The 11,715-nt window shown below is 45.4% G+C and overlaps 1 protein-coding gene and 1 non-coding gene across 4 annotated transcripts in view; one reads left to right on the top strand and one right to left on the bottom strand.

Moving 5' to 3' along the window:
- Positions 1-2,939: 2,939 nt before the first annotated feature.
- On the top strand, positions 2,940-3,012 carry TRNAM-CAU. Its single transcript has one exon. It is a non-coding gene; the product is annotated as a tRNA-Met (tRNA).
- Positions 3,013-8,060: 5,048 nt separating this feature from the next.
- The window catches only part of TBC1D31 (TBC1 domain family, member 31), a 72,184-nt gene continuing 68,529 nt past the window's right edge, over positions 8,061-11,715 (bottom strand). For all 3 annotated transcript variants that reach the window (XM_011973008.1, XM_011973009.1, XM_011973010.1), the window contains 2 exons: positions 9,759-9,854; positions 8,061-8,408 (listed from right to left, as the gene is read on the bottom strand). In XM_011973008.1, coding sequence (XP_011828398.1) covers positions 8,275-8,408; positions 9,759-9,854 — 230 coding nt within the window. In that variant the 3' untranslated portion in view covers positions 8,061-8,274. The remainder of the gene's footprint in view (positions 8,409-9,758; positions 9,855-11,715) is intronic.

Raw genomic sequence — 11,715 nt, 5'->3', positions numbered from 1 at the left:
CTCCTCCCATGCCCCCTTCCTTTCCCTCTTTCTTCTCGTCTTCCCCTCCTTCCCTTCTTCCACTCCCTCCTCCCTCTCCCTCCCCTCCTCTCCTCCTTTTTCTTCTAGTTCCTACAGTTCGTCTTTTAAATTAATGTACGTCAACATTTAAATAGGTTATAGATTAACATAGTTCAAGTATGTTTTTAAAAAACTGTTCAAAGGTATACAGTGAAAAGTCTTCATCCCAGAAAAGCTGCCAGTCAAATGTTAAAACTGAGGGACATTCTACAAAATACCTGACTAATATCCTCAGAACTGTCAAAGTCATCAAAACCCAGGAAGAGTCTGAGAAATTGTCACGGCCGAGAAGAGCCTAAGGAGACAGGACCATCAAATGTAATGTTGTGTCATGGATGAGGTCCTGGAGCAGAAAAACGGACATCTGGTGAAAACTAAGGAAATCCGAGTCAAGATGGACTTTAGTTAATGCATCAACACCGGTTCATTACTTGTAACAAACAACACATACCAACGACCGATGCTAATAATAGGGAACCCTGGGTGAAAGCTTTATGGAGACTCTTATTATCTTTGCAATATTTCTGTGACTATAAAACTGTTTAGAAAATAAAGTTTATTTTTTTAAAGAGTCTTCATGTCACCCCTGCCTCCAACCATACAGTTTCCACCCCTCAGAGTATTAATTATTGTTCTCAGCTTTTTTTGTTTTTTTTGTTTTGTTTTGTTTTGTTTTGAGACTGAGTTTCGCTCTTGTTGCCCAGGCTGGAGTGCAGTGGCGGCATCTCGGCTCACTGCCACCTCCACCTCCCGGATTCAAGCGATTCTCCTGCCTCAGCCTCCCGAGTAGCTGGGATTACAGGCATGCACCACCATGCCCGGCTAATTTTGTATTTTTAGTAGAGATGGGGTTTCTTCCATATTGGTCAGGCTGGTCTTGAACTCTTGACCTCAGGTGATCCTCCCGCCTAGGCCTCCCAAAATGATGGGATTACAGACGTGAGCCACTGCGTCCAGCGATCTTAGCTTTTTGTGTGCAAATACTAGCAGATGTAAACATCTACCCTTTTCTACAGAAATAGTCTCACACTCTGTTAGTTCTGCAATTGTGTTCTTCACTTATTTCATATCACAACATAGAGCATCCCTTTTTCTTGTTTACAGCCTGGACAGACCATTATGCCTGTGACCAGTTAGTTCCCTGTTGTACACTTGGGCTGTTTCCTTTTCCTTTTTTCTTTTTCATCCTGTTCAAATACGACTTCAGGGAATAACTGTGGAAGTGATGAGTCAATATGTTGGGTAGCTTGCCAGCCGTGGGACTGCTACGCCCGAAAGTGGGGCTGTTTGTAATTGTGGTAGACAGGACCATTGGGATTTAATCCGCAGGTCAATCAGCACCTCCTCGGGCCTGCAGATCTGGAAGAAGCAGCTAGATCTAGGTGACACTCCCAGTCCGCAGTCCGCAGAGGATGCCCCAGCAACCTTACCAGGGAGCAAGCCCCCTGGGTCGGATTCCCGCAGGGACGTGTGGATGCGCGCTTCCCCAAGGCTGGTAGAAGTCCTGGGCTTCCCACCATAGACCGTGGGATCCAGGAGCTTCCCGAGGACTGGGTGTCAGTCTCCGGGTCTGGGGTCCCGGCAACTTGCCCCACCTCCAACTCCTCCTTCCTCGCCCCACGGCCACCGGCCCGGCAGCTCCCAGTCCTTCTCCCACCCGGAGGTCGAGCAGGCCACACCCCTATCCACTCCGAGATTCCCCTTCCCCTACCCTCAGCAATTGTGGTGTCTGCTGTCAAGCTGATATGTCCCCACCTGCTTGTACTCATACTGCCCTTTGCCCCCTTAACTCCCCACTGTGTCTCTCAAATTCTAGGTGATTAAAAAAATTCCTCCCCCAATATTTTCTAAGGAAAAACTTCAGACAAACGGAAAAGTTGATAGAGTTGTGCCGTGAATATCCGCACACCCACCTAGGTCCACACGAACCTCTCCCGACTCCCTGTCCTTCCGTCGGCCTGTCCATCACTTGTCCTTTCCCCGGGAGGCACCCAGACCCGCGGGCGTCCGCACACTCCCCCCAGGGGTCCCCACGCCCGGCCTTGCCCAGAGTTCTGTCTTAATTTCCTTTGTATAAGGTGAAATTTACATACAGCGAAACTTACAAATCCTCAGTGTGCTACAGTCTGGCTGATTTTAGACAGTACGTGGAAGAGGCTTTTTAAAAATTATAATAGTTATGTATTCATCTGAACATGTGTTAGGGAAAAACCCTTACCTGTTTTCCATTTTCGATAGGGGCACGAAGTTTCCTTTAGCAATAATGTAGGTAAATGAGCTTATATAAAGGGCTGGGAGGAAGGGGAGGGGAGTGAAAGGGAAAGGAGAGCGTGCTTCCCAGTTAACATATTATTAACTCCCCGCTTCCACGGTTATTCCCTGAAGTCCTGTTTGAATAGCAAAAAGAAAAAAAGGAAGAAAAATCAGTACCAGCTCAAGTGTGCAACAGGGCACTGGCCACAGGAAGGGTGTGTGTGTGTGTGTGTGTGTGTGTGTTTTCCGATCATTACGCATCTTCGCCCGACTCCTTGAGCCTGGGTTTGTTCCTGTGAAAGCAGCACCCAGCACAGGGCCGGGAACACAGTAGGTGCCTAATAAGTGTTTCATGCGTTTACGAGTGTGCAAACGGTTTGTACGCACTATACAAAAATAACGATTCACAATAGGAGGAAAAATTCCCCTTCTCCGTGTCGCCGCTACCCAGCGAGGCACTGACAGGCCAACGGCAGTGTTTGTTAATTGACAAACGGGACAGCAGCGGAACTAGAATTCCGAGTGCTCTGTACGGGATTTACAGCGGCGGTAAGAGTAAAACTGAGCATGCGCAGCACACCAGCCATATGGACTCATAATTCTCCGTCCGAAAACGCTTGCTAGGTGCCTCGTTAGCGCAGTAGGTAGCGCGTCAGTCTCATAATCTGAAGGTCGTGAGTTCGATCCTCACACGGGGCACAATACTTTTGTTTGCTGTCCTTACAGCCCCACCGAAAAGAAACGTTTTGTTTGCTGGTCAAAGTCCCGGGCTGAAAATAAGGAGAAAAGACGTATCTGCGTCGAGTATCCGGCGACCAGGTGAACCTGTTAAGAAGTGCCCCCGCCAAGACCACCCTCGCGCTGCGGCCCGAGTGCTCAGGAAAGAGCACCTGTGAGGGCCTGGAGCAGCCCCCGACTCCTCGACCTGCCCTCGGCCTTGCCCTTGCCCTTGGGTACTGGCCGTCGCCGGGGGGTCGAGCACAGCTCTGGGTTAGGGCAGGAGTCCGGGTAGTCACAGTCCAGGACCGCGCTGCGAGCGCGGCGGGGTTCAAGGCCGTCTAATGGAGGCAATAGAGGAGTGACTGGGAACACTGTGTGGGGCGGCGAGGGGGCTGCGGGATGGGTAAGCAGCATTGATGAGAGGCCAGCGGTGGGCACCGAACCTATCTGGAAATGGCAGGTCATGATAGGGTCTGGGGAGAGGGGTCTCAGGGAGGTCATGCAGGCGCTGGGATATACCATATGCCGGGAGCTGTGTCAAGACTGCATCTGAAACAGACGCTGCAACTGCGGTCCTCACCTACTATGTTCTTGCTAACCCAGCCATTCTCAAAGATCCGTCTCCCTTCTGCCCAGGTCAAATAGCGAAGTAAATTACGATGGGATAGCTATAACTAGCCCTTCGTCTTTCAATTCTTTGCTGGTGGCATGATTCTCTTCAGTTTCCTTGGGGATTTTTTATTTTTTATTTTTTTTGAGACAGGGTCTCGTTCTGTTGCTCAGGTTGGACTGCAGTGGCATGGTCTTGGCTCACTGCAACCTCTGCCTCCCAGGTTCAGTCAATTGTCGTGCCTCAACCTCCCTAGTAGCTGGGACTACAGGCAGGTGTCACCACACTCAGCTAATTTTTATATTCTTAGTAGAGACGGAGTTTCTCCACTTTGGCCAGGCTGGTCTCGAACTCTTCACCTCAAGTGGTCCGCCCACTTCGGCCTCCCAAAGTGCTGGGATTACAGGTGTGAGCCACCGCGCCCAGCCCCTGGGGATAATTGTGATAACTTTTTACTAGCCAGGTTTACTATCCTGGTAAGGAGGACATTCCAGGGGCTTTCACTTGAATCTTTCTAGGACAATAGCTCTTACTCAATGGGTCTTAGTGCCAACGGGGAGATTCTGCCATTTTTCATGTATGTTTATTTCGGGGATATATTCAGGTACTCAGAAAATAACCACAGGTTGGTTTCATGGCCCTATTCACCCTCTGTAATTCAAACTTTGCTCAAGACTCCTTTGATCAACTGACCACCGTTAGTCCTGACTTTCACTGGTAGGCCACAGTAATTAGTGTCCATTCAGAACCCATGTTCAGTAATCCCTGGGAGATATGGGTGTTTTCTTTTCCCTAGTACACAACCCTTCAAGTAAATGGCAAGAGGTTTCTTTGGGAAAGGGTCAAAGAATACTCATAAGCACGTATATGTGGCACTGCTTCAGGGTCCTTCCTCAGGGAGACCTGGCCTCCCCTTCTATCAAGAGGCTTTGGATCTGGGAATCATTTTCATACTGGAAACTGGGTGACAGGTATGACGCTCCAAGGTGATGACTCGAGTCAGTTTTTCGGTTACCAGGTCTGGAGTTTTTCCTGTTACATATCTCAAGCAACATTTCGGTAGGCCACCTATCTATTTCATTCTTAGGGACAGTGTAGTCAATTATCAGTAGCCAAAAATCCTTTAATACTACTACCTCCCTGCTGCCCTTTACTGTAAATGGTTGTCTGGTAATTAAATGCTGCTACCTGGCCTCTGCTGCCTCCATTATCCCCACTGAAACCAGGGAGCACATCCATGGTGGTGGGATCTCTCGCCGTCACGTCTTGTTGCATGAGCCACCACAGAGCTTTTCAGGTTTGTAGGTGCTCCCTTGCTCAGTGCCTTCATAAAGGAAGTTACTTTTGGACCCAGAGCATGGCACTGGGAGGTGAGTGAGGAGGCCAGATGTGATCAATCCACCCCTACATTCTTACTTCCCTGAGCCTTTGGAGACCAGCATCTACATCATGCCAGGGAAATTCTGGCATCTGTCTCATTAGATAGAGGCCAACATTGAGTCCACATTCCTGTTAACCAACCAAGCAAACTGTGGAGCCACTTTCAATGGCATGAGCGTGGCCGTTATCAATCATCTCAGGTCTGCAGCGATGGGCTGGGCTCTTGAGGCTTTTCTCCTTACAATGCGCATGATGCTGAGCTGTCAGTAGAGGGTGCTGAGGGACGCTGCAGGAGAAACAGGGCTTCTCTTCCTTGCTCCAATGTTCTGTTTGGCTTACTCTTGCTTCATGGCCCACCAGCGGTGCATGTGCATGGGGGACATCTAGTCGTGCTCTGCCCCGTGTGCCTAGTGTGCACAATTGCTTTATGACTTCACAGTCCTGGCCCAATGACCACGTCACTATAGTCTTCCCAGTCTGGACACTGGCATGTTCCAGGCCTCACACCAGCAGTGCCACCCTGACGCACTCTGAGTACCTGCCTGCTGGCCTGTTTGCCTGTGCCTGAGGGTGGTTTCTTGTGGCCCTCTGGATATGGCCAGCCTGCACACCACCCTGACAAGCGGGGTCCTTATGCCCTGCCTCCCTGTGCATTTTTACCAGCCTCGGATTGTCTGTCCCCAGGAGAGTTGTTTCCTGCTGCCTGGGGACATGGACTACCCCTGGCCTGGCTAAGTCTGAGACCCTCCCCAATAGCCAGTAGTCCGCAACCACACCTTCTTTGACCAGGTCTGAACCTAAGCCTGGGGGAGGGAGGAGCCTCCCCTCCGAGTCTGTCCTTCCTTGAGTGCTCTCCTCAGTCCTACATACTCTGTAGAGTTCTCTTTACATCTTCATAGTTGCTCCCCATCATAGTTTAGTAAGTCTTTACATTAAACTTTCCTCATCCAAACAACTGTGTGGTTTGCTTCCTGACTGGACCCAGACTGACACAATGAGTTTAAACATTAAATCCAGACTCGGATAAGCACATCCGTGTTAATAAATTAAGCCTCATGCAGTCCTTGTAGTCGGCTGCTGTAACGACCCACATGCAATGGCTGTGGAAAGACCTTTAGCAAATGCTGAAATCTTGCTCAACCTGGGAGAATTCACACTAGAGAAAAACTCTATGAATGTAAATACATTCGAAAAGGCTCCTAACCAACTCAACAGCTTATTTAGCACCACTGAATTCATATTGGAAAAAAACTTTCCAAAAGCAGCCAAATGTGGAGAGGGATTTAGCTGAAGCCCAACATTTAGCCAGCATTGCAGAATTCACACCAGAGAGAAACTTTATGGATGTAATAAATATGAAAAGGCCTACAGGGACCGCTCTTCTTTAACAAACTCAACGGAGTAATGGAGAGAAACTTTTTAAATGTAGCCAAGAATTTTAGCCAAGTTCAGTCCTTATTCAATTCCAGAGAATTCACATTATAAAGAAATTGAAGATTGAAGATATAATGTCAAGAAGCAGGAAGAGATAATCAGAAATGTATTTTATATATTTCATTAAATGTGATAACCTTTGCAATACCAACCAAGCACATATGACTGAGGCGCTTCAACCAAGTATCTGAAATCTGCTAAGGCAGTGATTTTATCAAGATTATCGGAGAAATGTAGGCTCAGAGAAAACTGGAAGCATGTGATAAAAACTTCATTTGGGTGAGAGCATTCATAGTGCACTTTCACTGGATGAACAGGAACTCTTTTCAAAAATTAACTACTGCAGTTCTAGATATAAAAAAGAGGGTTTTGTATGTGTATGTGGTATGTGTAGCTCCAAAACAGACCTGACTGGGTATAAATCCTAGTAAAAGAGGACCTGAAATAGAGGTAAAAAACTGCAATAGACAGCCGTTTCTGGGTGGCAGAATCACAGAATTTCAGAATTTCGATGCTTTCCGGTGAGCAAGCAATTCTAGTCTACCAAAGTTTCCATCACACTCTACGTATTCTATATCCTGGGATTCCTGTTGTCACACCAGCTTGGTCCATGCAGGCATATGTTTGCAGCCACCTAAAAATGTACAGAAAACTAGGCTGAGGAAGATACTCTTGGGAAACCAATGCTGTATGTAATGCCAGGATATCATTTTAGAACTTTGCTTATTGGGCAAAAGAGAGCACTTTGCTGAAAATATTTGATTAACCATAAGATTATGCTTCGTGGCACCAGAGAAAATAATTACTACTACATATTGTACACTTACTATGTGTCAAGCACTGGGCCAGGAACTTTTTAGGCCTGATCTCTCTTTTTTTTTTTTTCAGATGGAGTCTCACTCTGTCGCCCAGACTGGAGTGCGGTGGCGTGATCTTGGCTCACTGCAACCTCTGCCTCCTGGGTTCAAGCGATTCTCCTGCCTCAGCCTTCCGAGTAGCTGGGATTACAGGTGTGTGCCACCACGCCCGGCTAATTTTTGTAATTTTAGTAGAGAAAGAGTTTCGCCATGTTGGCCAGGCTGGTCTCGGACTCCTGACCTCAAGTGATCCACCTGCCTCAGCCTCCCAAAGCACTGGTATTACAGTTGTGAGCCACCATGTCCGGCCTGGCTGACCTTACTTAATCCTCATATCAAGTATTTCTACCCTTCTTTCAGCGAGTAAGGTTCGGGAGGTCACAAGCAGCCCCACTGTGGAGCCAGGAAGCGGAGGGATGGAGGAAGAGCAGTCGGTGCTGCCAGAAGAAGTAGGCAGAGGGCAGAAGGAGCTGGGCCAGAGATGAGATGTTGCGAGTCCGGTGGGGTCCCTGACAAAGATGAGGTCCCGCTGGCAGAGGCAGAGGTGGGCAGGAAGGTGGTGATGGAGACCACTCCAGGCTGCTGGTGCTCTCCACCTGCTGCTGAGTTCTCTCTCAGTCCAGGCTATAGAGCTGTTGAGATCATTTCCTGTTCTTTATTTCTCCATTCATCTTTAAGATAAACCTTTATCAACTAAAGTTACTGATGTTTACGCCAGTCCCTGCAACCTGAAAGCTTAACACAGCTTTAACCATTTCTAAAACATTTTTATTGTAAAAAGTACAATAAGCCATTTACAAGCCGAAAAGTATCAGAATTAAATAACACATAATTTTTATAGACACATTTTTCTGTACAAAGGGCTGATCTTTATAGGAATTTTAAATAAATAATCTAAAAATCAGTGTCACTGATTGCAAAATAGGTCTCTCTCTCGACTGTCTCAAGCTGAGGTACCTTCTAGGCAGCCAGAAGATGAGGGGTTTGGCATCTGTGACGAGCCTGGGCAGTGAGTCTCTGACGAAGATTCCTCACTTTCTGGATAAGATTCTGTTCCGTGGTGTCCCATTCTACTGCTCTTCTATTTAAAGAAACTTGAAAATGAAATTTAAAATTTAGAAAAGCTGAGTTTTCTGATGTTAGTAATGATACAGCATTTATTTTAAAGATAAATGTGCTGTAAAAATAAATAATGAAATGCAATTCTAAAACCCAAATTTTACATATTACCTGGCCCTAGGTGGTTCCATTTACAAGCCAAATAATTATTTGTTGGACTGAATGAATGCTAACAGAGAACTTCTCTGCTTTGAAATACTTGGGATATAAACAATCTTTCTGAAAAACTGTTTTTCCTCCCAAAGAAATCCAGCTTTTATGCTTTTGTATTTTGCTGCCAAATAACCTAAGGTTACCAAATAACCATTTTAAAATTTAGAATTATCTAGTTAAAAATTTAAGTTTTGATATGTCAGAAGAGAGAATAGCTGAGAATCTCTCATACTTCATCTGACTCTTTAATGATTTTTGGTTTAATTCATATTCTGGCACAGAATTTATAGATGCATGTAAAAATATGAGTTAGCAAAAATATTTTACACAATACTGGAATCTCCTGACTTGGTATGAGGTATATTTCTTATAAAGCTCTTCTTTTTGGGACATTGTATAAAAGTTTGTTCTTCCAAAAGAACTCAGAAGATCTTGTTAAATTCTGCTTCACCTATATGGCAGTTTTATTGAAAACAATTAGTTGAAAGAAAGTTGAACAGAGTGTCTTGTCTCCTCCTCCCTTTTAAGAATACATAATACACTTTACTGGGAAGACTATTAGCTTCTTTATGGATGGCCTAATGCTGTGACTACATTTCTGAAAGATGTTTCTACTCTGTCCCTTCTAAAAAACCCAAAACCTTCCAATGAACCACGTCCAGGGATCAAAACTCAGCATGAAGCCATTTGCCTTTGGCAGTTCTACTGCTGGTAGGGCCCAGAATTCCATTGGAGTGCCCAGCATGTTTTCAATGGTTGCTGGAGGGCACCCAGCCCAGACGAACAGAGTTAAGAAAATTCAACTATGCAATAGCTTTGAAAAACAACGCTGAGATTTTTTTCACAAGGATGTCAAATTAGTTATTAATCTCATATTATCAATCTAGTTAGAAACTTCTGTTAGAACCTCCAACTACATTTTTGGGCAGCAGCGCTGGTGCTCAAGAAATGAAGTGGCTTTAGTGGATTCACATTTTCTTTACTTGGAATTTGGTCTGCACCCAGTTTTCCCACTGGGAAATATGAGAGAATCTTGCTGCCTCCCTTTTAGGATTTTCATTATCAGTGCCCTGGGAAAATGGCATCCACATGCTATAAACATAATTTACACCACAATTTTGCTTAAATATCGTTAAATTTAAAATGGCAGAATAATTTTCTTATCAACTCACTCTGCGTTGAGGGATGCATTTCAGAAGAGTCATTTAAATGTGAGGTTCTAGGCAAACAGCTTGCGTCCTCCTGTTCGTTTTGGAACCTGGGTTCTTCTGTTATAAAAGTGAGGAGATCAAGATGATGTTTGGGAGTGAGTAGAAAGGCTTACTAATTCCAAATGGTCCCTAGTAAGTTAAAATCACCAAGGACGGCTAAAAACTCCTTTCTTTTCTATTTTAAGAAGAATGCTGTCAACATTCAAAAGGCAAGGGAGTGTCATTAGTGAGAATTAAGAGCTGAGCTGATTTCTGTAAAACATACTTCAAAAACAGTTTCAGCTAAAACACAAAGCCAACAAACTCAAACATATGGATATTAAGATAGAGATTATGAAATGTGATTAGCAAAGCTTCCCTGGAAATGATTATGAGCTGATCACTACTGGTTTTAGCCAGGCAGGGCCTCATCAAAACATTCAGCCAATCAGAGCCAGCCACAGGCAAGTTTGACCTGAAACCTTCTTAGAGTAGCAGGCAGAGCAGTGCCCTAGCAACCGGTGGTGCCTCCCCGTACTTTTATCAACTACTGTCCTCATCTAAAAACTTACACTCACCCTCAGCCGTGTTTTTACTGTTTCCTAACTCCTACAGCAGCACATCCAGTATGACACCAAGGTGATTTTAAAAACATTTGCATCCTGACATTGCTTATAATGGTCCCTTCCTTTCTACTCCCACCACTAGCGTCTAAGCCTCCATGTGTCGAGCCCAGAATGCTGGGAGTCTCACTGAACCGGTAAGATGTCTGCCTTTTACCTCTCTAAAAAGCTTTAGATAATGGTTTTAACTCCCAGTTTTAGCTCAATGAGTCATTAAGGTAATATGACTAATCACCAAATGACTAATTTGAACTGGTGGGGGACTGGAATCTAGGAGTCATCTTCAAACCTCTGAAGGGCTGGACATGGTGGAGGTAGTAAACATAGCCTGCAATCTGCACTGTTCAGAGAACAGAGAAAAGAGAAAGCAGATTGAACTATTTTACGAAAAAATAACACTTCTTTTTTTTTTTAGATGGAATCTCGCTGTCACCCCAGGCTGGAGTGCAGTGGCGTGATCTCAGTTCACTGCAACCTCCACCTGCTGGGTTCAAGCGATTCTCCTGCCTCAGTCTCCAGAGTAGCTGGGATTACAGGTGCGCGCCACCATGCCCGGCTATTTTTAGTAGAGACGAGGTTTCACCATGTTGGCCAGGTTGGTCATGTTGGCCATGTCAGCCAGGTCGAACTACTGACCTCAGGCAATCCACCCACCTGCCTCCCAAAGTGCTGGGATTACAGGCGTGAGCCACTGCGTCTGGCCAGAAATAACTTTGAAATAAAATACTTGTAGCAAATGGACTAAGGTCATGAACTTCCCAGTCTACCAGCATTTTGGCCCAAGCAGCCTGGCCACTGCTATACCTGCTGCACAGATAAGATGGGAATCAGGTGTGGTTCCTCAGATCTTTTTAAAGTTTCTTTATTTTTCAGAGACAGAGTCTCACTATGTTGCCCAGGCTGGTCTTGAACTCCTGGGTTCAAGCCATCCTTCCGCCTCAGCCTCCCAAATTGCTAGGATTACAGGTGCCACTATGCCCAGCCAGAGCTGAGATTTCACAGCTCCCTCTCATCTGTCCTCCAAAATTCAACCTGCCCACTCCTGTTCAGTTCATCTTCCCAAAGGGCTATGTTGTAAATATTATCTCTGTTCAAACAACTAATGATTTCCTTTTGTCTCCAGCAATGTTTCAAACACTGGCTGGGGAGATTCACCCGTGAAACTTTAAAACAAAAATCTAGCTCCCTAGTTTCTACCCTAGAGCTACCGATGGAATTATTACTATTATTAGACCTACTGAATGAAATCACTATTGGTGAGGTCTTGAACATATGTATTTTTTGAACATGTATAGGGTTTTTTTTTTTTTTTTTTT

Source organism: Mandrillus leucophaeus, unplaced genomic scaffold (assembly GCF_000951045.1).
Source record: "Mandrillus leucophaeus isolate KB7577 unplaced genomic scaffold, Mleu.le_1.0 Scaffold133, whole genome shotgun sequence".
Classification (NCBI taxonomy): Eukaryota; Metazoa; Chordata; class Mammalia; order Primates; family Cercopithecidae; genus Mandrillus; species Mandrillus leucophaeus.
The sequence above is the reverse complement of the archived record's forward strand: the minus strand, read 5'-3'. Positions and strand labels throughout refer to the sequence as shown.